General features: G+C 44.7%; 1 protein-coding gene and 1 long non-coding RNA gene across 3 annotated transcripts in view; both read left to right on the top strand.

Annotated features, from left to right (window-relative positions):
* The first annotated feature begins 311 nt into the window (after positions 1–311).
* LOC149301903 (uncharacterized) lies at positions 312–3,658 on the top strand. The gene is made up of 3 exons (XR_016272162.1): positions 312–428; positions 1,574–1,610; positions 2,167–3,658. It is a non-coding gene; the product is annotated as an uncharacterized LOC149301903 (long non-coding RNA).
* A 4,126-nt stretch (positions 3,659–7,784) lies between these two features.
* Positions 7,785–23,800, top strand: part of SHC1 (SHC adaptor protein 1) — a 55,678-nt gene continuing 39,662 nt past the window's right edge. The window contains exons 1-2 of one of the 2 annotated variants that reach the window (XM_089482858.1): positions 7,785–7,890; positions 23,202–23,260. In XM_089482858.1, coding sequence (XP_089338984.1) covers positions 23,249–23,260 — 12 coding nt within the window. In that variant the 5' untranslated portion in view covers positions 7,785–7,890; positions 23,202–23,248. The remainder of the gene's footprint in view (positions 7,891–23,201; positions 23,261–23,800) is intronic. The other variant, XM_089482859.1, reaches the window with a different exon arrangement.

Here is a 23,800-nt window from a genome sequence, read left to right as displayed (position 1 = left end):
AACGACTCCAACCGCCGGTCTTTTTTCAAAGCACCCCGCCCACGGCGCTGATTGGCCGAAGCCAGGCTCGAGCGCCAGACGTCGCGAAGCCTGATTGGCTCCGACGCAGCACTGGGCCCGCCCCCTCAGGGCAGAAGCAAAGCGGGAGACAAGGCAGGCAGCCAGGCAGGTGTCGCTGCTGCTTCTGCTGCTGGGTTGCTTTGCATTGGAGCCTGTTGCTGAGGAGGAGTGAGGGCCCTTGGCTTGCTCTGCCTGTCTTCCCAATAGTTGATATTGTGGTAATGCATTAATAGATTGCTGTTGTGGAGTGCTGTGTGTGTGCCTTAGAGCATGGGCAGAGTGCCCCAAGCCTACCTCTCAGGGTCGTTGTTGTCCTGTGAGGACCATTTAGATTGACAGGAGGGAAAAAGTAGAAGCACAGAGGAGGTGTGAGTAAAAGAGGTGGGAAGGTGTCTCTGAGTATGGGCAGAGTGCCTGGGTAGGATAATCATGGATGTTTATCTCCATCTTCCCTCCCTTCCATGGGCTGCCCCACTACTTGTGAGATGTGAATGTGATGCCCCTGAGAGTGTGTGTGTGTGTGTTCGTGATTAAACATGCCTCTGAGCATGGGCAGAGCACCTGGTCAGTGGGCATCCCTGCCCTGCCTTCCAAGAGTTTTCTTTCGTGGCTCTCTTGTTCCTTCTCTTTTCCATTGCCATCCATGCACTGCTTCTAACTCAGTGGTTCCCAACCTGTGGTTCAGGACCCCTTTGGGGGTCGCATGACCCTTTCATGGGGGTCGCCTAAGACCATTGGAAAACACCTATTTAATTACAGTTATGAAGTAGCAACGAAAATAATTTCATGGGTTTGGGTCACCAGAACATGAGGAACTGTATTAAAGGGTCACGGCATCAGGAAGGTTGGGAACCACTGTTCTAACTGCAAGGCTCCCTGCGATGATGGGATTCTGGGCACAACAAACCACCAAGCCCAGGGTTTCATGCATGGAGCCCTGGCTGGCGGTAAAAGCAGCGTCTCTCAACATGTCGCAACAAACTACAATTCCCAGGATTCCCTGGTTTGACATTGCCTCCACAGTGCAGAGATTTGCTCAATCATTTGCAAGCAAGGGCCATAAGAAGCAAGAGCCATCACTTCTTTAACCAGCCTCAAAATGGAGTTGAAGACCACCCTGTTCAGAGAAGCCTTCCCAGGCTTTGCGTGATTATCATTTGCCATTTGATGTTCTTTTGTTGCCTGTTTTATTGAACCATTTCCTGTATTGCTATGTATTTTATACGTATTATCCTATTATTTCTTAGATTGTATGCCAGAGGCAGGTTGACTCTTATATATTTATTGTTTGTATGTACAGCGCTATGCAAATCTACAGCACTATATATATAAACAATAATAATAATAATAAATTCTGGTAAAGCTAGCTTGAATTATTGTTGTTTCTTGGCCATGGCAGTTATGGCGACTGGCTTGTGTGTGTACATTTGTTGTTGTCTAAGACTTGTCTTGCCTTATCACTAGTAGTTAGCGTAACCTGTTTTTTGTTTGTTTGTTTGTTTCCAAATGGAAGAATGGACCGTTTCGTCATAAGAAAATCTAAACCAGAGGTAAGATTCTGAAATAAGATCATCAGTTTCATTAGACTTTGAACAAATAAGTAAACGAAACAAGCATACTTGAATTGCTTAATTATTTAATACAATAATAATTTCATTGAATAATAACAAACAATAACCCAAACTAATGAAATGCCAGGATAATCTGTGCAGTTTACACTATTTGGGTTAATTTAATTTGATCTTATATCTCACAGATCATCGTTCTTTCTCGACAGTCCCGTTGCAAGTTGTTGTTATATTAATATATATTAATATCTCTCTCTCTGGCTTTGCTTCGCTGAACGAGTCTCGAAGAGAAACGACGACGCAGAAACAACCGCAACCTGGAAACATCACCCAAGGAGACTTTCTGCTGTGCTTTCTGCAACCGGACCTGTTTATCCCGAATTGGCCTTTTTAGTCACCAACGCGCTTGTACAAAGCGCGGGATGCGTCCTTCCTGAATCTTCCTTCGCGAAGCAAAGCCAGAGAGAGATAGAGAGAGAGAGATTAGATTGCATAATAATTCACCTCTAATGTAATTTTTATGTGATTTGGCTTATAGGCTATGTACTGTAGGTACCTCCTTGATCATTTTTTCCCCTCACAGCTGGAAGAACAACCTGGCCCATCAGGAGTTACAGCCAAAACGCAAGCAGAATCATCCAATGCAGAGTCAAGTGATAGCAGAAGTGTTACTGTTAGGCCTCCACAAGTTCCTGAAGAGGAAAAGGATTCGGCCACAGAACCAAAGGATACCTGATGTTCTGAGCCAGAAAAAGGTAAAAAGTATTTCAGAAGGTTTTCATCAAAATGGCTCGGTGTGCCAGAATTCAAAGGATGGCTAGAGAAATCTACAAAGAAATCTGGAGAGCATGAACTAGCTTATTGTAGAATGTGTGAAAGACATGGTTGCCTTACCAAAAACAAGTTACCTACAAAAAAGGGCAGAGTTACAGCTAGCTAGTTATTTATCCGAGCAGAATTTACCTTTGCAAAAAGTGGATGTTCTGATTGAACTCTTTCCAAGGATGTTCCCTGACTCAAACATAGCTCAAAACCTTGCCCAACACCACACAAAAGCCACTGCTGTGATAAAAGAAAGTCTTGGTGCAGAGTTTAAGAAGGAGTTAAACCTCCTCCTGAGCGCACCATGTGGTTATTTTAGTATAGTGATGGATGAAACAACCGATACTTCTTCCACTAAGCAGTGTGCGTTTGTTGTAATATATTACGACGGTCAAGTAAATACAACCAAAACAAAATTATTTGCTTTGAAAGATTTAAAATCGTCGACCGCTGATGACTTGGTGAACTGTTTAAAAGATATCCTCAAGGATAACAGTGTACCATTACGAAATCTTGTAGGATTTTCCTCAGACACAACAAATGTCATGTTTGGTGAACATCACTCTGTTGTCTCACTCTTGAAGAAAGAACTTCCAGATGTTGTCTTCATAAAGTGTTCCTGTCACCTTATTCATTTGGTAGCTTCAAAAGCTTGTTTGAAGCTACCTAGAAGCGTGGAAGAGCTCCTACGAAATTTAGGGGCGCACTTTAGCCAAAGTTACCACAGGCAACAGATTTTAGTGGGATTTCAAGAATTTTTCAAGGTTGAAATTCACAAAATCTTAAATCCTTCAACAACAAGGTGGCTTTCTGTAAAGGCATGTGTAGATAGAGTACTGGAACAGTACACACCACTGAAGGCCTATTTAAGACAAACGGTTTTTGATGATCCATCGAAAACCACTGAAGAAATGCTGAACACCATGAATAATAAGTTCACAGAGATCTATCTGGAATTTATGTCATATGTTCTCGGATTATTTACTGACTTTAACACCACTTTCCAATCTGAGAGACCTGTATTATACAAAGTAAAGCCTGAAATCAAACGACTCTTGAAGACATTGTGTAGTAACTACTTGAAAGCGAGTCTTGTCAGGAGCAAAGACATCTTCGACCTTGACCACAAGGACCCAAATAATTTTGTCGCCAAAGAAGAGATTTACTTGGGACTTCATGCGCATGAGTCTTTATTGGAGCTCAAGGATGACAGATTCCAAAACAAGAAATTGGATTTTTGATGCGAAATTGCCAAGATTTCTACGTTGAAGCTGTCAGCCAAATAAAGAAGAGATTTGTTTTTGAAGATGAAATTTTTTTGTTAGTACAGATTATAGATCCAGAGATAGCACAATCCCTTCAAGTTAGATCACTGGAAAAGGTTTTTGACAGATTCGGCTGCTTTAACGAGGATGTCAACAAATCGAAGGCAGAGCAAGAGTGGCGGGAACATGGATTATTAGCATTTGATACTCTGGGATTAGACCCCTCTCTACCTCCCGAAAAATACTGGCAGAAAGTCTTTTCTCTTAAAAATGGTGCTGGTGCTCCTTTGTTTGATGAACTAAAAAAAGTCATTCGACTGTTTATGGTGCTGCCTTTTTTAAATGCCTCAGTTGAGCATGTATTCAGTGTACTCAAAAACATGAAAACTGTTCACCGGAATAGGTTAAAGACAGAAACCATAGCAGCTTTGATGACAACCAAAGAGGGTGTTGCTGACAAAGGTGGATGCCTCGAATTTGAACCCTCACCAGCCATGTTGAAAGCAAACATTTGGAAATAAGTTTTAAATTACTTTCATTTAAGTTATATGGCTGTTATTTCGTAATGCCAAAGACTTTCTTAGTTAATTTCTATGCACTTTATGTTAAACCGATACTGCCTGATCATTTAAAGTGCGCTGCTGTTATAAGAATGTTCAAAACAAGGTGTTTTGGGGTCAAAACTTTATTATGGTTGTTTCAGTAAATACAACTTTATTTGAACATTATATCTGGTGTCGTGACACTCTCTCCTCCACTGACCTAAGCTTGTCAGTCTAACCCATTTCTATGATTCGCAGAGACCACGAAGAAGGAGGACAGGTTGCTTACCTGTAACAGTATTTCTTCAAGTGGTCATCTGCAAATACATACAAATCCTGCAACACTGTATGAGACCAACCAAAGTGCCCCCCCCCTATATATATATACATAGGGTTGCCATAATTGTCCACTAAAACCAGGGACAAAATGTAGGACACATTCTAGACCAAACTGTAGGACAACTGCAATATATATATACACACACACACAGGAAGCTCCAGTGGCTTCTTCCTCAGGCAAAGGGGTTACAAACCAACTAGAATAAACTAAATGGAGATGTCAGTCAGAGTCCTGCATTTTTGTTCTTCCTGTCCTTAGCTAAGATGGCAATAGGGAAGGCATGTTTTACCTCAACACTGACCAAAATGTCCCTGAAGCAAAAACACAGAGGAGCCTTCTTGAAGAATCCACCGACCTCAGCCTAGAAAGACAGGAACGGAGACCGAAAAACCCACAAAAGCTATGAAAGAAAGAAGTGGGCGGCAGGAGCTTTGCTAGACTTCAGAAATGCATCTGAGGAAATAGATTCAAGAGCCCATACAGACAGGCCAAAATGAAGCTGTTTCGGGTCACTTTGGAGGAATGCTGTTTAAATGACACACACATCTGAAGAGACCGGATCCTTAGGCTTGGAGCATGGCTTTGGCACAGCTTCCAGCCTCTTAGGACGCATGCATCATTTAAACAGCATCCCTCCAAAGTGACCCAAAGCAGCTTCATTTTGGCCTCTCTGTTCAGGCTCTGAAGTCTAGGGAAAAGCTCCTGCTGCCACCTTTTTTCTTTCAGTGAGCCTCAAAGGCGCTGCAAGATCCCTGTACATATTAGTTATATGAAATAATAGAAAGGATGGGATAGTTTCAAAGCTGCCAAATTGTGCCCTTTAAAACACTTTGGACTCCGGTTCCCAGAATCCCAGGCTACTGGCCAAACATGGCTGAGGCTTCTGGGAGCTGAAGTCCAAAACATCTGGAGGACCAAAGTTTGGGAACCACTAGATGGGATTTCTTTTCCTGCAGCTTGCATCCTTTGTTCCGGGTCCTAGTCTCTGGAGCAACAGAAAACAAGTTTGCTCCATTCTCAACATGACACCCCTTCAAATAATTTACACAGGGCTGTCATATCACCTCTTGTCCTTTTCTCTTCAAGATGCTCTCATTCCAATCCTTACAACAGCCTTTAAAGCACCCTTAATAAAGTTTTCACCATGTAACCTGCCATTCACAGGATGAGGTGACAAGTTCATTATTAGGGATGGCGGTCGGGGGACAAGGCAAGGATGTCCCTAAAGCCAAGGTAGATAACTGTATGGATGTGTTCTGGGCTTTTGACGTTGTTGTTAACTGCCCTCTGGTCGACTTTGACTCACGGTGGCTCTCTGGATGAGACATCCCCAAGGCTCCCTGTCCTCCATCTTGCGGACTTATACCATGTCCTCCCTAATAGAGGAGCTTAAATTGATTTACCTCTATCTGGCTTAACCCTTAATTCAGGCGGCATCCTGATGTTATCAGAAGGGTTATGCTGCCTGAGGCCGCATCTATCTCACACCAGTTAGCCACAGAAGCTATTCAGACAAGCAGCTGCGTCCCACTTCAGTGTAAAGCTTGGAATGTCACTTCTTTGAAAGTATATTTTTGTACAAAGTCCCCACATGAGCTTGCAAGACTTAAGGCTGCTGACAGACAGAGAGTCTGGTAGCCACCCTGCAGAAATAAATCAGCTTGACACTACTTTAACTACCATGACTCTATCCTACCGAATCCTCTGATTTGTAGTTTGGTAAGAGCCAGTGTGGCATAACAGTTTGAGCCATAAGACGGTTATAGCAATGAGCTATGACTCCAGATACCAGGCTGTGAATCTGGTTTGGCCATGTAAACCCACTGGGTTGCCTTGGGCAAGTCGCACTCTCTCAGCCTCAGAGGATGGCAGTGGCAAAACCCCTCTGAAGAAACCTGCCAAGAACACTGTGACATGACAGGCTCTCCTTAGGGTTGCCATAATAATAAGTAATACATTTTGATGCCGTATTTGCTGCCCAAATACAGCGCAGGGGCATCCCCGCTTCCAGGAGTGCTCCGGCAGCCATTTTCTTAAGCCGGAAAACGCCCAGATCCAAAAAGAGCCACGATGAGCGCTCCTGGAAGCAGGGATGGCCCAAGGACGTGTTCGGGCAGCAAATCCGATGGCAAAAACCTCCTGATAAGATCAGGATGACACTCAAATTAAGCTTTAAGCTGGATAGAGATAAATCGATTTAGTAAACCACGGGATAAGCCCCTCAGTCCAGCCGTCTGGTGCGCAGTCTTCCTCTCTTTGGCCCTCTACCTTTCCCAGCTGTTGCACTTAGCAAAAGCAATAGCATTGACGTTTCTATACTGCTTCATAGTGATCTAAGTACTCTTTAAGCAGTTTACAATGTGTAAGCCAATTGCCCCCAACAAGATGGGTATTCATTTTACTGACGTACGACAGGATGGAAGGCTGAGTCAACACTGGAGCCCTGCCTGGGATCGAACTCACAACCTGTGGCTGCAGGACCAACATTTAACCACTGCATCACCAGGGCTCCTTGATCGTCTTTTCCAATGAGTTTATGCCTTCTCAGGATGTGGCCAAAGTACGACAGCCTCAGTTTAATCGTTTTGGCTTCCAATTGTCCACTATGACCAGAGACAAAATGTAGGACAAATTCGGGACCAAACTGTAGGACAACTGCAGGACAAAACTCAGCCCAAAATGGAGGACATTTAAGGTCCTCCATTTTTCTTAAATGTCCTCCATTTTGGGCTGAGATTTGTCCTGCAGTTGTCCTACAGTTTGGTCCCAAATTTGTCCTACATTTTGTCCCTGGTCATAGCGGACAGTTATGGCAACCCAAAATCTAAATAAAATGTTAATAAGAGTAAGAATAACATTTTAAGATGTCTTCAGCCCACTCCCCTTGAACTATAGCTCCCTGGACTCCAATTCTAAGTACCATCTGAAACTAAGCATCTAAATAAAGGAAGAAGAATAATCCTTGAGGCTCCCCTGAAGTTCCAAGGACAGGCACCTCCCGAAACTACAACTCCCAGACTCCCACAGGGAAGAGGCGGGGCTTAAAAGTGGGCGGAGCTCGACGCGAGAGTGAGGCCAGCTCGAACGTAGCTTCCAGCAGGGGGAACCATAGAGTGGGCATTCCTAGAAGGAGCTCGTGACCGGAAGTGGGTCCGTGAGAACCCGGAAGTGATTGGGTGGGAAGGAAGGGCAGGCTCAGCAGAAGAAGTTTCTTCGTGAGGCGCTGCTCCAGGGAGGAGGAGGAGGAGGCCTCCGCCGCCGGCCGAGAAACCCATGGTGCCGCCGCCTTCCCGGTAAGGCTGAGGCGGAGGCCCTCTTCGCTCTCAGGTCCGAGTTGCTGGCCTCCCTCCCTCCCTTCTTCCCTCCTTCGGGCGCCTGGCGTTGATATCCCGCCTTTCGGGGAGGCTGCCGGGAAGGGAAGGCGGGGAAGGGAGTTTCGGGTTAGGGGACTCCAGGAGAGTTGCTTTTGGGGACAACGCCTCTTAGATCATAGGATCCTAGAGTGGGAAGAGACCCCAAGGGCCACCCAGTCTGACCCCCTTCTGCCATGCAGGAGCTCTCAGTCAAAGCCCATGCCATGCAGGAACTCTCAATCATAGACTCATAGAAGAGACCCCAAGGGCCACCCAGTCCAACCCCCTTCTGCCATGCAGGAACTCTCAATCATAGACCCCAAGGGCCACCCAGTCTGACCCCTTCTGCCATGCAGGAGCTCTCAGTCAAAGCCCATGCCATGCAGGAACTCTCAATCATAGACTCATAGAAGAGACCCCAAGGGCCACCCAGTCCAACCCCCTTCTGCCATGCAGGAACTCTCAATCATAGACCCCAAGGGCCACCCAGTCTGACCCCTTCTGCCATGCAGGAACTCTCAGTCAAAGCCCATGCCATGCAGGAACTCTCAATCATAGACCCATAGATAAGACCCCAAGGGCCACCCAGTCTGACCCCCTTCTGCCATGCAGTAACTCTCAATCATAGACCCCAAGGGCCACCCAGTCTGAACCCCTTCTGCCATGCAGGAACTCTCAGTCAAAGCCCATGCTATGCAGGAACTCTCAATCATAGACCCATAGATAAGACCCCAAGGGCCACCCAGTCCAACCCCCTTCTGCCATGCAGGAACTCTCAATCATAGACCCCAAGGGCCACCCAGTCTGACCCCTTCTGCCATGCAGGAACTCTCAGTCAAAGCCCATGCAATGCAGGAACTCTCAATCATAGACTCATAGAAGAGACCCCAAGGGCCATCCAGTCCGACCCCCTTCTGCCATGCAGGAACTCTCAATCAAAGCATCATCCCCATTGACAGATGGCCGTCCAGCCTCTGCTTCAAGACCTCTACTCTCCGAGGAAGGAGTGTGTTCCACTGTCAAACAGCCCTTGCTGTCAGGAGCTTCCTCCTAATGGTGAGCTGGGATCTCTTTTCTTCCTACAGTTTGCATCCATGGCTCCGGGTCCTAAGTCTCTGGAGCAGCAGAAAACAAGCTGGCTCCATCTTCAATCTGTCCTTGGACAAAGGGATATCACTCCCTTCAAACACTTAAACAGGGCTGTCCTGTCCCTTGCATCCATTGCTCTGGGTCCTATTCTCTGGAGCAGCAGAAAACAAACTTGCTCCATTCTCTGTATGACAATCCTTCAAGTATTTAAACATGTCACACCTCTTGACCTTCTCTTCCCCAGGCTAAATACGCCTAGGTGCCTCACAGGGCTTCATGGTTTCCAGGCCTTCAACATAGAATCATAGAATTGGAAGAGACCCCAAGGGCCATCCAGTCCAACCCCATTCTGCCATGCAGGAACTCTCAATCAAAGCATCTCTGACAGATGGCCATCCAGCCTCTGCTTAAAGACCTCCAAGGAGGGAGACTCCACTACCCTCCGAAGAAGAAGTGTCTTCCATTGTCAAACAGCTCTTACTGTCAAGAAATTCTTCCTAATGTTGGGCTGGAATCTCTTTTCCTGGAGCTTGCATCCAGGAAAAGAGATTAGTTGCACTCCCAAGATGAAGTCAAAGGCTTTCACGACCGGCGTCCATAGTTTTTGCCAACCATTTTGCTAAAATGCTGTTGGAAAACCCTGAAATTCTGGACTGTGCCAACAATTGTCGGGTCAGAACGCGCAGGGAAGGCATTGGGATTCATAAACACCTGGGCGTTTATCACACGGGGGACAGTTGGAAGTATAAACAGCGATTAACCCATGATAATCCCACAATTGCACTATTGGTTTTCGCATGACGTTGAAGTGAAACATGGCTCAAGTGCCATAATCCCGTGAATAACCAGGCAAGAAACAGCAGCACCTCACTCACATGTTTCTCCCGTGAATGACTTTTTGCAGTTTATTGCCTGGTTATTCCCTGGTTATTCATGGTATAATTGCTCTTGTGTTAATCTCATTTTAATCGTGTTTTAATGTTAGTTGCGCAGTTTTCATGGGTTGATTACTGTTTAAAAGCCACATTTTCCTCCTGTGTGATAAACTCCCTGGACAACTTCAACAGGAAGGAAGAAACCCTTCAAGTTAACTAAGGCCTGTTACAGACTGCCAAAATAAAGCTGCTTCGGGTCTCTTTAGAGGTATGCTATTTAAATGATGCATGCACCCTAAGAATCTGGAAGCTGCACCGAAGCTGCACCAAAGCTGCACTCCAGAGCTTAGGAATGGAGTGTGGCTTTGGAGCGACCTGGGCGTTTTCCGGCTTAAGAAAATGGCTGCTGGGGCGCTCCTGGAAGCAGGGATGCATGGTTCTAAGAGTCCGGAGCATACCTCCAAAGAGACCCGAAGCAGCTTTATTTTGGCAGTCTGTAACAGGCCACAGATCCAAAACACACTGCTGAAATAATCCAGTTGAGACTGCTTTAACTGCCCTGAGTCAGTGTTAGGGAATCCTAGGAAATGCAGTTTATTGTGGCACCAGAGCTCTTCCTGACCGAGAAAGCTAAATGTTTCCCAAAACTACAGTTCCCAGAATTCCCTAGCATTGAACCAGAGAAGTTAAAGTGATCTCAAACTGGATTGTTTCTGCAGTTTGTTTTGAACCTAAGGGTGGCTACCAGTCTTGAAAAACACCAAAATCAAGACCCAGCAAATGCAAAGGGTCACTCAGGGTCAGGGGAGTTTCCAAGCAGACAGTGGATCATGAACTAAATAGAAACCCTGAGGCTTTGCCATTCAGCAACAGAACAATACACAGATTAACATGCAAATTGAATCCTCTCAACCAACAGTGTGTGTGTGTGTGTGTGTGTGCCCCATTCTCTTCCATGCCAGCATTCTCTGAAGATGCCATCCACAGATGCTGGTGAAACGTCAGGAATAAACTCTCCTAGAACATGGCTTGAGAGCCTGAAAAACCCACCAAAAAACTATGTACTCCAAGCGTCTGAACTGCATAATAATAATAATAATCGGATTTATTTATATGCCACCCAATCACTGGGAGTCCAGGCGGTTTACAACAGAGGGGATAATACAAAGCAATAACAATAAACATGAATAAAAAACAAATCTAACATGGCAATGCGTTAAACAATAACAATAAAATAAAATAGCGATTAACAATAGCAGTAAATAACAAAAAATTACATAGCAATTATAGTCACAAAAATACATAGTAATTATCGCAACAATAAAATTAACAAAGCAAAATACATAACAATTAATAGGGCAAATATACATAGTAGTTATAGCAACAAAAAAGAATACATTGTAATTATAGCAACAATAAACTGCATGGAAGAATTAATATAATTTGATGTGACATAGTAAAAGAAATGCCAGTACTTGCCCATAGGGAAACATACTTGCCCATAGAGAACCATTACAGAATACTTACCCATAGAGATACATTGGGGAATACTTGCTTATAGGGAAACTTAGGAAACATCTCCAACGTTTCCCTATGGGCAAGTATTCTATATATCTCTGTGGGCAAGTAATTCCCAATGTTTCCCTATGGGCAAGTATTCTCCATTGATTCTTTATAGGCAAGTTTATTTTCTCTATGGGCAGGTATTATCCAATGATACCCTATGGGCAAGTATGGCTTCCCGACGGGCAAATATTGTCATTTGTTTTAGTATGTCCCCAGTTTTACTCCACTTTAGCTGCCATGGCTCAGTGCTGTGGAATCCTTGGATTTGTTATATTGTGAAACTCCAGTCAAAAACACACTGTGGAGATAATCCAGTTTGAGACTGCTTTAACTGCGCTGGTTCAGTGCTAGGGAATTGTAGTTTGTTGTGGCACCAGAGCTCTCTGCCAGAGAAGACTAAATGTCACAAAACTACAGCTCCGAGAATCCCCTAGCATTGAGCCAGGGCAGTTAAAGCGGTCTCAAAGTAGATTATTTCTGCAGTTTGCTTGGGACCTTCTCTGTCAGAGAATTGAGATGCCGCAGCAAACAATGAATCCCAAGATTCCATAGGATGGCAGTTAAAGTGGTGGCAAACTGGTTTTTGAGTGCTGGTCTAAGACTCTGGAGAGCACAGTTTGATTCCCCACTCAACCATGAAGCCCACTGGGTGACTCTGGGCAATTCTCACCCTTTCAGCCTCAGAGGAAGGCAGTCCTTCGAAGAAACTTGCCAAGAAAACTCCATGATAGTTGGAAACGACTTGAAGGTTAACAACAACAAGCTGCATTATTTCTGTAGTGCAAATGCAGCCAAAGAGCAGCTGCCTCAAGCCCTGCTGACTAATCCCAGCCTTCTTCAGGGTGCTGTTCCCCGTCTTTCCATTCTGTGTATTTGATACATATACAAAAACGCCATGCTGTGGTATGTGTGTATGTATATATATATATATATATATATATATATATATATATTTACACGAAAAATTAACGTTTTCCCTCCTATTCACCTATACACCTATTGAACAATATTGGTTTCTACCGGGCCAAGTTATTTTGACACCTAAAAGTTGAAAACCCCACAAGCATGTTTTTCTAAGATTAAAACTACAATGATTAAATAAATTTTGCTATCCCAAATCATACCTAGCAACAGGTTCTTCAGCCCTGCTTTGAAAGAAAATTAATGGAGGAAGAAAGCAGTGGTTGTTATGGGGTGTGACAGTTGTTCAAACACAGTGTGCTCTAAACAGATCCTCCAGCCTGAGGTAGTCTGTCACATTACTGAGCTTTATGCCCACTTGTGGGTTTCCCAAAAGCATATAGCCTGTTCGTTCTGGGAAAATAGATGCTGATAGAGATGGTCCAGAAGTGTGATTACTTCTATAAAATTCATTAACCCTTCTTCAACGGATAAAAATACAATGGAGTGCATGGAAGTGTAAGAGGTATTTTCTGATCCCAATGAGGATTCCAGTGTATTGAAGGATGTGGTCGGGTTTAATGTCAGTTTTTATACTCTTTGACCCCCCCCCCTTCCTCCAATCAGTTCTGGTGTCTTCTGCCATGGGAAAAAATACATGATTTTTCCAAACTGAGGCCTGTTACAGCCAAAATAAAGCTGCTTCAGGTCTCTTTGGAGGCATGCTATTTAAATGATGCATGGGTCCGAAGAGTCCGGAGGCCGCGCCAAAGCCACACACCATTCCTAAGCACTGGAGTGCAGCTTTGGTGCAGCTTCCGGATTCTTAGGATGCATGCATCATTTAAACAGCATACCTCCAAAGAGACCCGAAGCAGCTTTATTTTGGCAGTCTGGAACAGGCCTGAGTTCCACCTAGTTATAGTCAGCGCATATCACTTCTGCTTCCCCACATGTTGGTTCACCAAAAAAAAAATAGGATGAAGCATTTCTGGTATGTGTGTCTGTCTTCCTGACTCAATCTTTTGCCTTGGGTGGCTTGCAAAAAGCAACTGAATTTTTAGGGCATTTTTTTTGTCCTCTGTACTTTTTAACTTTTTAAAAAACTTTGCATGTCAAGTGTCTGAAATTTGGGGGAAATTGTTTGGAGCTGTTCAGAGGATAGTTCTGCCTCCACTGTGGATCCAGAGCTGTGTGGATTCTGAAACAAAAATGTCTGCAGAGGATTAAAATGATCTGTTCTGGGAAATAAAGGTTAATGGGGGTGGAGGTTGCTGGCATAGCAATACAAAGCATGTGAGATGGACAGTGCAAGGTGAAGAACTTCTAGCTCTGCTAACTATCATCATTTCAACAGACTTCTTGCATGCTGTTAGTGCCTGGGTGGCTTGTGATTTGTTGCACTGCTTATCAAGTTATGTTAGTGTTGAAACCTTGGTATTATGCAAGTAAATCTGAGAAAAGCAGCTCTGATAGTGACCACCAGAGACAAGAAGGTGAACTGCTGTGAAAGTCTGGTCATTTTATTGCTTGGCTTACGGTGCATCGGTTACAAGAGAGTAAGCCCTTCAAGCGGACATAGAAAATGCAGAGGATATGGAGATGTGAAGAAGAGGTGACGATTAACCTGGGCTTTCATATGACTCTTGGAGATTCTATTTTGGTAATGAGTTGTAGAGACAAAATAGCCTCGTTGGTCCACAGTATTCACCATTGCTGTTGTATCTTTTCTCTGACATATCTTTGGGCCCAAATAAAGCTGCTTTGGGTCACTTTGGAGGTATGCTGTTTAAATAACAAACACATCTTAAGAGGCCAGAAGCTGCGCCAAGGCTGTGCTCTAGTCCTTAGGACTGGAGCGTAGCTTTGGAGTGGCTTCCAGCCTCTTAGGACGCATACATCATTTAAACAGCAGACCTCCAAAGTGACCCGAAGCAGCTTTATTTCAGCCTGTCTGTTCCGGCCCATTGTTACCTTTAAGTGGATTTTAATGGTTGGCTCTTTTTCTGTTAGTATGCATATAGCTATGTTGCTGTGGAGAGGGAACAAGTAGGGTTGCCGTTCTGACTGAACATACAAATGTGTCCCTTCCCATTGTGAAACCCCTACTGCTGAGGGTTGGGTTTTTAAAAGACAGTTGTGAGTAAGCAATGAGCAACACAGTTTGATTACAAAATGTCAGAGTCCTTCCAGGCAGATGTTTCCATGTAGTTTTGATTAGTCTACCTATACCATGACCCAGGGATTTTAACAAAACAGGAGGAATGAGTTACAGGGAAATAAATCACTCAGAGCCCTTGATGTCACCACTATCGTTGTGACAGAAAGGGGGAATTACTCAGATTGGAGTATTGGTGTCAGATTCTGTCTCTTCTCTCCACCCGCCTAAGCTTGTGTGTGGGGTCCTGTGTGAGGAGAATTTACCTTTTCTTTAAGTCTGCATCCCCCCATTGCAAGAACCGGGATGCTGACTTAGACACAATTGGACGGCTAATCCGTGCAACTCAGTGTTAACACTTACAGGCAGGGTCTCTTCAGGATTTCAGGCAGGAGTTCTCTCCAGTTCTTTCCAGACACACCAGGATTTCAGACAGTTTTTCCTAGCTCTGTCTGAAGATGCCAGAGATTGAATCTGGGACCTAAGCTCGGTCTTTCCCCTAAAAGGTAAATCAAAATCTAGTCCTCATGCTAATGCGCAAAGGTCTGTTTCCGATCGGGACCTGCCTTATACCGGTTCAGACTGTTGCAGTAATAGTAGTTCTCAACCATAGAGCCTCTGGATGCTTTCAGCTCCTAGAAATGCCAGTCAACAGTCAAAGATTATGGGTCTCACCTGGAGGGCCAAAAGTTGAGAATCGCTGGCATCCTACACTGACTGCTCAGGCTTTGGGAGAGATAATAGTCTTCTTCCTTATCTGCTCACTATTTGTTGGTTGGTTGGTTTGCTGGAGAGGCCAGGAATTGAATCTGGGGAGTCAGGCACACAAAGGATATGTTTGCCACTCCTCAGCTGCTTCTTGCTGTGAGTTGAAAGCAATGATAGTGAAGAAGATGAGGTCTAAACCAGCGCTACTCAAAGTGGTGGTCTCTGGACTGGTGCCAGTCCCTGGGTTGTCATCTGCCAGTTCCTGGTGAGTTTTCCAGGAAAGAAAGAAACTATTGTAGGCAGTGGTCACAAACATGATGCTGGCCCTTCGCACATTGGGAAAGATAATTGCTGGTCCCCCACATCAGATAGCTTAAGAAATACTGCTGTAAACGATAACTCATTCCCAGATATTAGATAAATGTTTGTCCAAAGACAGTCCATGTTGCTGCCTCCCCAGGAACTGAATGAGCCAAATGAATTGTATGCTTTTTGTATTACAGCTCTCAGAATCTGCCAGAGATTCTGAGAGTTGTAGTACAGAAGATCACTATCAAGTATACTTGTTTGAAGCAAGCTGATTGGAAAGAGGTTGTCCCATGCAGAGATGCAGCAGACAGACTTCAGTATGTGAGTATTCTTGGCTTCCGAAGCTTCTGATAATTTCATTGGTCCATCTCCTTAGAGGAGGAATGAGCTTCCATCATTTCCCACCATTGGTTGTGCTGAATGTGGATTGTCATTGGTCAGTTAGGGAGGTCATAGGCCTGAACTTGCAGGGCCTGAGCAGAGCAGTGGAGGACAGGGGATCTTGGAAGTGGCTCATCCATAGGGTCACTATGAATTGGAACTGACTTGAGGGCAGTTAACAACAAACATCAACCAAATAGGCCAAAACCACTGGGGTGACCACTGTCACCTATCCCTGCCTTGGAGATAGGGCAGCCAAGTTGACAGGGAATGGTAGAGTTGGGATGAAGCCAAGGGCCTTGAGAAATGGTGAAAGAGCTGGATATACAGGAAAAAAGATTCCATCTCAACATTAGGAAGAACCTCATGGATGTTAAGAGCTATTTTACAGTGGAAGACAATGCCTCGGAAAATGGTAGACTCTTTGGAGGTTTTTAAACAGAGGCTGGATGGCCATCTGTCAAGAGTGCTTTGGTTGTGTCTTCCTGCATGGCAGGGGGTTTGACTGGATGGCCCTTGAGGTCTCTTCCAACTTTATGATTGTATGTTAGGTTTGGAGAAGAAACAATTAAAGGGAGGCTCTGTAGCTGTCTGTCATGTATTTAAAGGGCTGCAGTGCAAAAAGTGGAGCAGACTTGTTTTCAGTTGCTCTGAGGAATGGAAATAGCAGGGAGGCAGATTTTGTTGAAGCATTAGTGGTAACTCCTTATATAGCATGACATGTTTGGTGCTGGAGGCAGCAGGGTTTCCTTCGTTGGAGGTACAGACACAGAAGTAGGGTGGCCATCTGTCATTGCAAGATGTTTGTGTTCAGTGGGTTGGACTAGATCACCTCGAAGGCCACTTCCAACTGGCTTCATCTTTCCTTCAGTTTTTGATAACCAATGTATGGTAACTTGTCTGCCTTTATGTGCAATGCAAGAGGATGTTGAGGGTGGAGAGGGGCATTTGAATCAAGTTGCCAGGCTTTTAGGGGCTTGTTGCTCTGCCACAGAAGCAATGAACATGCCTTAAGAGATTGTATTCATCTCCTCTTTGCATACCAAAAAGCTCTATAGAAGTGGATAGACTGTCACAGTAGCAAATACTGATCTATTCTTCAAGCAACAGCATAGGAACATATGAGATAGGACTTGGACTTCAGCTTTACCTTTTGGACTACAGCTCCCAGAATCTCCTGGCTAGATGCTAGCCAGATAATTCTGAGATCTATGACCCAAAAGAGTAGTGTTTTCTAAGCTCTGCCCAGGATTTGGGTGCATGATTCTGTGTCACTTGGAACTAACCCGTCTTTCATTAGAGATCTATGTCCGCCGATGCTCCTGTTACATAGCTTTTAAGTCTAGTTCCTTGTGTGGCTTAACCTACTTCAGAGCAAAATATGCAGCCTCTTCTTAGTCCTTTAGGACCCGAACAGACAGGCCAAAATAAAGCTGCTTCATGTCACTTTGGAGGTATGTTGTTTAAATGCTGCATGCGTCCTAAGAGGCCGGAAGCTGCCCCAAAGCCACGCTCCAGGCCTAAGGACCAGGGCGCAGCTTTGGCTCAGCTTCTGGCCTCTTAAGATGTGTGTGTCATTTAAATAGCATACCTCCAATGTGACCTGAAGCAGCTTTATTTTGGCCTGTCTGTTCGAGCCCTTAGTTACTCCCAGCAATACTCATGAATTAGTGCATCATGGCTCTTCCTTTCCCTAAAACTGTGTTTGCAAAATCATCTCACCCCTTCCCTTGGACCCTATGACCCTACTCCTCCCCCACAGTCTTGTCACTCCAACAGAGCCAACAAACACTGAGTCAGAAGATGAGTTACAGGAAAATGGCTTTTCATAAGGGGCTGGGGGTGTGAGGGAAAGAAGAGGTGGTTTCCTTTCTGAATGCTGTTTTTTTGGAGCGGCTCTGTTGCTTCCTGTTGAGTAGACCTGGGCTAGCAGAAGGGAAGAGTAGCTGGAATCCCAGCAACCCACTGCCAAGCAAAGAAGCTCCATCCCGGGTCATCCCCAACCCAGGTCCTTCTACATGTTTCCTGAGCTTGGAACATTTACCTTTTTTTTGATAACATCTCCCAGAATCCCTTGGTGGCTACGATGTTTGAAAGGATTCTGGGAGTTACAATTGAGCACCTAAGTTGTAATCCAGCCAACCCAAGGTATTTTGCTGTTTGACGGTGACCCAAGCCAGCCCCAGCCAGTCACACAAGTATTTCACTTCTCTTCCTGGCAATGAAAATTGACCCAATAACGTTAACTTTGTTTGCTAAGATGTTGCTCTCTTTGTATGCTTGAAATACTTTCTCTACTTTATGTTTTCAGTCAACCCAAATGGTTGAAATGACCATGGCAAAGTACAAACAACAGTTTGTTGCCCTTTTGTAATGTCCCCAAATCTTCCACCACACACTGCTGCTTTGCCTTGCCTAATGGAAGGACTGGTTCTGCCTACAGTTCCCATCATTCCCATCACCATTGGTCAGGGCTGTGGGAGATAACCTCTGGTGGGACCTTGGTTGGGAAAGGATAGTATGTTAAACAAGCAAACAAGGGGATTTAAAGTATTCTGTATCTCTCTTTGGTATCATGTTGGTTGGTTAAGTGATTAGTAACCTTGTAATAATAATAATAATAATAATAATAATAATATGGTTTATTTATATACCGCTATTCCAAGGATCATAGCGGTGAACAACAATAATACAACAGTTAAAACATCATAAATCACAAATTACAGCAATAATACTGTAAGGTCAGAGGCAAGCTGTCCTGGTCAGGTAGGAACAGGACAGGTAGGACAGAGTTACTATGGGGTTTATGCTGGCTGGGAGATTCTGAGAGTTGTAGTTTTAAAAGGTAGCTTTCCTGAGCTCTTCCATTAGACCTCAGACTCATACTTCCCTCTTTTGAGCTGGTCAGCCTAAATTCTCTTGCTAGTCCAAATTAAAGGAGATCCATTGAATCAATAGGATTTTCCTAAGTTGTGTTGATATTTAGTGCTTGATTCGCTAGGCCTACTCAAAATGGCATTAGCAAAATGGCTTAGGCATTGGCTTTGTGAAGAACAAAGATGGGGAACTTGTGGCCCACCAGATGATGCTGCAGTTCACATCAGTCCAGCCACTGGTTATGCTGGTCAGTACTGGTGAGAGTTGGAGTTCAGTGCTGTCTACATGCTTCCCCATCCCAGAGAAAGCATGCCACCTCTGGAAATGGTTGTCTCCCCAGAATGTCTAACTCTAACTTCACCCAAACCCATGCCCATTTCCCTTGGTTGGACTGCAGTCCCAGTCATCCACAGCCAGCATGGTTATGATAGAAGCAGTCGGTCATCATATAAATCAAGGAGATCCCAAGTTGGGCAAAGGATATTCTGCCAGCATTAGAACATGGACAAACTAGAGTAGGGTTTTTTTTGGTGGGGTTTTTGAAAAAAAGACTGAATGGTTGTGGTAAGCAGTGGCTCTCAAACTTTGGGATTCCAGATGTTTTGGACTTCAATTCCCAGAAGTCCCAGTCATTGTTCAGGAATTCTGGGAATTGAAGTCTCAAAAATCTAAAGGACCAAAGGTTGAGAACTACTTTGTTAAGAGTGTCACATCTGGACTTGTGGAGCAGTACTGTTGCAATGAGGCAAAAAGTGTATGGTTGTGGTCTTACATAATGAAGCATAGTGGAAGATTTCTATGAGTGAAACTCTGCTATGGATCCCAAGTCACCGCTCCCAGGACTCGCTGCTGTGCTGAGATCCTCCCACATGGCCATTCTGTTGGTAGTAGAGAGATGAGGAGATTTACTTACTTTCTTACTTCATTTGTATGCCACCTTTCTCCCAGAAGTGACTGAAGGTGGCTCTTCCTCTACTGAGAACCATCTGCCCAACTGAGCTCTGAGAAGCATCTGCCCAATTGCTTTATGCACACTGAGGACATCTGTTGAGATCCACAAGGCTTCTGTGTAGATCTTAGCAGGTAATGTCATTGGCCTGCATCTATGGGGACATAGCCACATGCTTCTCTAATTTCTTCTCTTGCTCTCCATCTTCAAGGATGGGGATGTCACAAAGCAGTAATGAGTCTTGGGAAAGGTTTTAGATATTGGACAGAGGATATGTGTAGGTGCCTTGAAGTCGCCTGCCAACGTATGGCAACTTCATGAATTTCATAGGGTTTTTTTAGGCAAGGAATACTCAGAGATAGTTTTGCCACTTCTTTTGTCTGAAATAGGGCCAATAGAACCTGGTATTTGTTGGCAGTTTTCCATCCAAATACTAACCAGGGCTGATCCTGCTTAGCTTCTGAGATCAGACAGGATCTGATGCTTTTAGGCCACATTTGATGAGTAAATGGGGTAGAGCTTTCTTGGTGGTGGCTCCCAGGCTGTTGCATTCCTTCCTATAGGAGACTTGGTTGACCCCCTTTTTATTTAGCGAATCTTTTTATTTAGAAAGGGCTTTGGCTATGAACTGGGTCTTTTAGCAGAGTGTGCTGTCTTCTTCCTTTTATCTTCTTTACTATGTTGCCACCATGGAGTAGTGGTTTGAGCACAGGGCTGTGACTCTGGAGACCAGGGTTCCAATCCCCACTCAGCCATGGAAATCCACTGGGCAAGTCACACACTCTCAGCCTCAGTGGACAGCAAAGGCAAGCCCCTCTCTGAACAAATTTTGCCAAGAAAACCCTATGATAGATTCACATTAGGGTCACCATAAGTTGGAAACAACTTAAGGACACACAACAGCTGTTCAACAAGTCAATGTGATAGCTTTTTTGTGTTTTCACTTTTTAATTATAACGTTTTAGCTGTTTAAAGTCATGTTGGATGCAAAAGTAAGCTAAAAAAAACCAAGTAAGCCATGTTGAAAGCCCTCAGCACTTTAAAGGCACCAGATCCTGTCTGATCTTGGAAGCTAAGCAAGGTCAGCTCTGACTGGATGGGAGACCATCAAAAAATACCAGCTGCTGTAGTCTGTATTTCAGAGGAAAGAAATAGCAAAACCACTTCTGAGTATTCCTTTCCTTTAAAAACCATATGAAATTCATAGAATCCTAGAGTTGGAAGAGACCCCAAGGGCCATCCAGTCCATCCCCTTCTGCCATGCAGGAACTCTCAATCAGAGCATCCCTGACAGATGGCCATTCAGCCTCTGCTTCAAGCCCTCCAAGGAGGGAAACTCCACCATTCTCTGAGGAAGTGTGTTCCACTGTTGAACAGCCCTTACTCTCAGGATGTTCAGGTGGGGTTGCCATAAGTCGACAGATGACTTGAAGGCACATGCATGCACACACAAGCCAGGCTGGTCCCATGCTGAGAGAAAAGTGGCATTTAAATAAAATAAAATTATGGCAGACTCTCCTCTAGCGTTTAAGAGTCTCGCGTGTGCTGTCCTGTCTCTTTAAAATAAAACTTACAGTCCTCTGGGGCTGTGTGGGGTGTGGGCAGAAAGTCCAGTCTAAAAGAAAATAAGATTTCAGCAGCTTGGCAAAGTTGCTCATGGGAAGGAAGCTACAGCTCCAAGAATCCCCCAGCTGGTGTGGCCACTGGGGAGCTCTGGGAGTTGTAGTCCAAAAAGCCTGCAGCTTTTTCCAAGCTCTGGGTCTGAGTTATTTGCCCATTCAGCTTTGGCCGTGGCCTCCCGATCACCTGGGGGAATCTTCCGAGGACAAAAGAAGGAATTTATGGATTGCAGGGATTGGGTATCTGTTCAGTCCTGCCCAGAGAGGGATGGCTAATATCTCAGATTTCATGACTTTTTAAAATTGGAATGGCCTGCAAAAAGGAGCCCAACCTTGCCGTGGTTTCTTCTTTTTAAAAAATGTTAAGCAGTTCTCTGTTTCTTCTAGGAAGAGGAAGAGTGATTCCAGAAGGGGTGAGGTTTTGGTTCTTCTTTTTCTCTCTTTCTCTCCCTCACTACCCATGGTTTGTTTTTGTTTGGTTTTATTCCTTTCTAAGAGTGTGTGTGTGTGTGTGTAGCGAAAAGTAAAAGTTTGTGGTCAGTCCTCTTCAACACACATCCTTCTCCATTCCTGACCCATATACTTCCTCTGTTGGTAGCTAGAAACAAGGAATGCTTTTCCTGACTGTGCCTGGGGAGTGCTGAAGGGATAGGCGCACTTGCAGAGTCATAAGTAGGTCACGGTGAGAGTGCCACGTCTCCTTCCACCATCTCTTTCCACCGGCCAGAGATTCTGTCTTGGGAGTGAACCCATGGGCCGGAAATGAGCAGCCCCAGGTGGCACATTCATGCTGGGAAGGGGATAGCAGCCTCTTGGATAGGCCAGCATTGCAGCCTTAGGCCTGACTAAGACCCAGGGATGTATGACTGGGAATGGGATATAAGGGCATCTACTCCTCCCCCACATGAAATTTGCCCCCAGTCCCTAAATTTTCAGCATTGGAGTTACTAAAATTTTCAGTTGAACATTAAGAAATATAGCTGACCCTCCACATTTGCGAATTTGATTATTCATGGTTTTGATTAATGTAATCCCTCTAGGAATCTCTAGGTCCTCCAAAATGACTCTGTTGTCAACTTCTGCTCAAAGTGACGCTGGAGGAACTAGAGATTCCTAGAGAGAACACCTCTCTAGGCATTTTTAGGTCCTCTAGAGAGATTTCATGTCAACATCTGGCAGATCTTAACAATAGAATTGCTCTGGAGGACCTAAAGATTCCTAGAGAGATGTTCATTCAGGTTTTTAAAAATGGGTTTTCAGCTTTCCCAGGGGTCTTGTGTCCCTAACCCTAGCGAATGTGGAGGGTTTGGAAATATTATCTTTTCAGGTCACAACTTCCAGAATTGATTGAGGGATTCTGGGACTTGTAGCCCCTCCAGAACACCTCCTCCCTGACTTCTTGTTAGGCAGAGAAAGGCAGGCAGAGTGAGCACTCAGATGTGCTGAATATTAACCCAACGTGTAGCGAGATTATCAGCTGCTATTAGTCATCTGTAGTCAAAGATTTACAGGTTTAGCTCAAATCAGTCGAGAATCTTCCAGTGACTGCTGGCTAAGGGATTCTAGGAGTTGTAATCCAAAAAATGTAATTGTATGCAAAGGGTAGCACCTTTGAGACTAACTGAGCTGAAGAAGCTGGTAGCATGAGCTTTTGAAGACTTGAATCTACTTCCTTAGATGCATGGGTGACCTATGTGTTCTTCCAGCACAAACTGGGTTGGGGGACAGCCTTTTCCCGTTGATACCACACTCCTCCACGGCCTCTTTTTCAGTGGCCCCGGGCAATCCTGGCTAATTCCCTCTTTATCACTGAACTACAGGTTTGACTCCCGAGACGTGGGGCTGTCCAGCATCCATACTGCCAGTGATGGAATATACGGTAAGGGCAGGCGTCTCTTGGTCCTGGGTGTGGTGACAGTTAGCTGTGGTGGTGGGTCAGCTTTTCCTTTCTCCTCCCTTCTTCATTGATGTTGGTCCTCTTATTTAAAGCTGCTGTCCACACTACTCTTACCTAGGGAGTAATTTTCCCCAGGGACTAGCAGCATGCTAGACATTTGTAGCAAAACCAGCTGAGAACTTTGGAGGTGCAAGCTGATGTGGGACAGAAGGGCCATTATCATCTGTGGACTTGGGCCAAAGCTTGGGAAATGACCTTATTTCAACAGCAACTTCTGGAATGCCCCAAACAGGCTTGGGTTCCAAAAAAGTAACCTTTCTAAGCTCCACAATTGGCATTCCCTTCGTCAGATGTGTGAAGGGAGGCAGAGCAGATGCGAACGTCACATATGAAAAGTGGATCACGAGACCATTCTGTGCAAAATGTTAACCATTCAAGAGAAAAGGAACTGATGATCACAATTGCTTTAGCTTTGCTGCGCTCATTCCCACCTGGTCAGGAAATCTTGGTTTTGATTCAGGC

Source organism: Sceloporus occidentalis, unplaced genomic scaffold (assembly GCF_023333645.1).
Source record: "Sceloporus occidentalis isolate IW3139 unplaced genomic scaffold, rSceOcc1.0.p SCAF_20, whole genome shotgun sequence".
NCBI lineage: Eukaryota > Metazoa > Chordata > Lepidosauria > Squamata > Phrynosomatidae > Sceloporus > Sceloporus occidentalis.
Note: the sequence above shows the minus strand (reverse complement) of the source record. Positions and strands in the feature narration are given on the sequence as shown.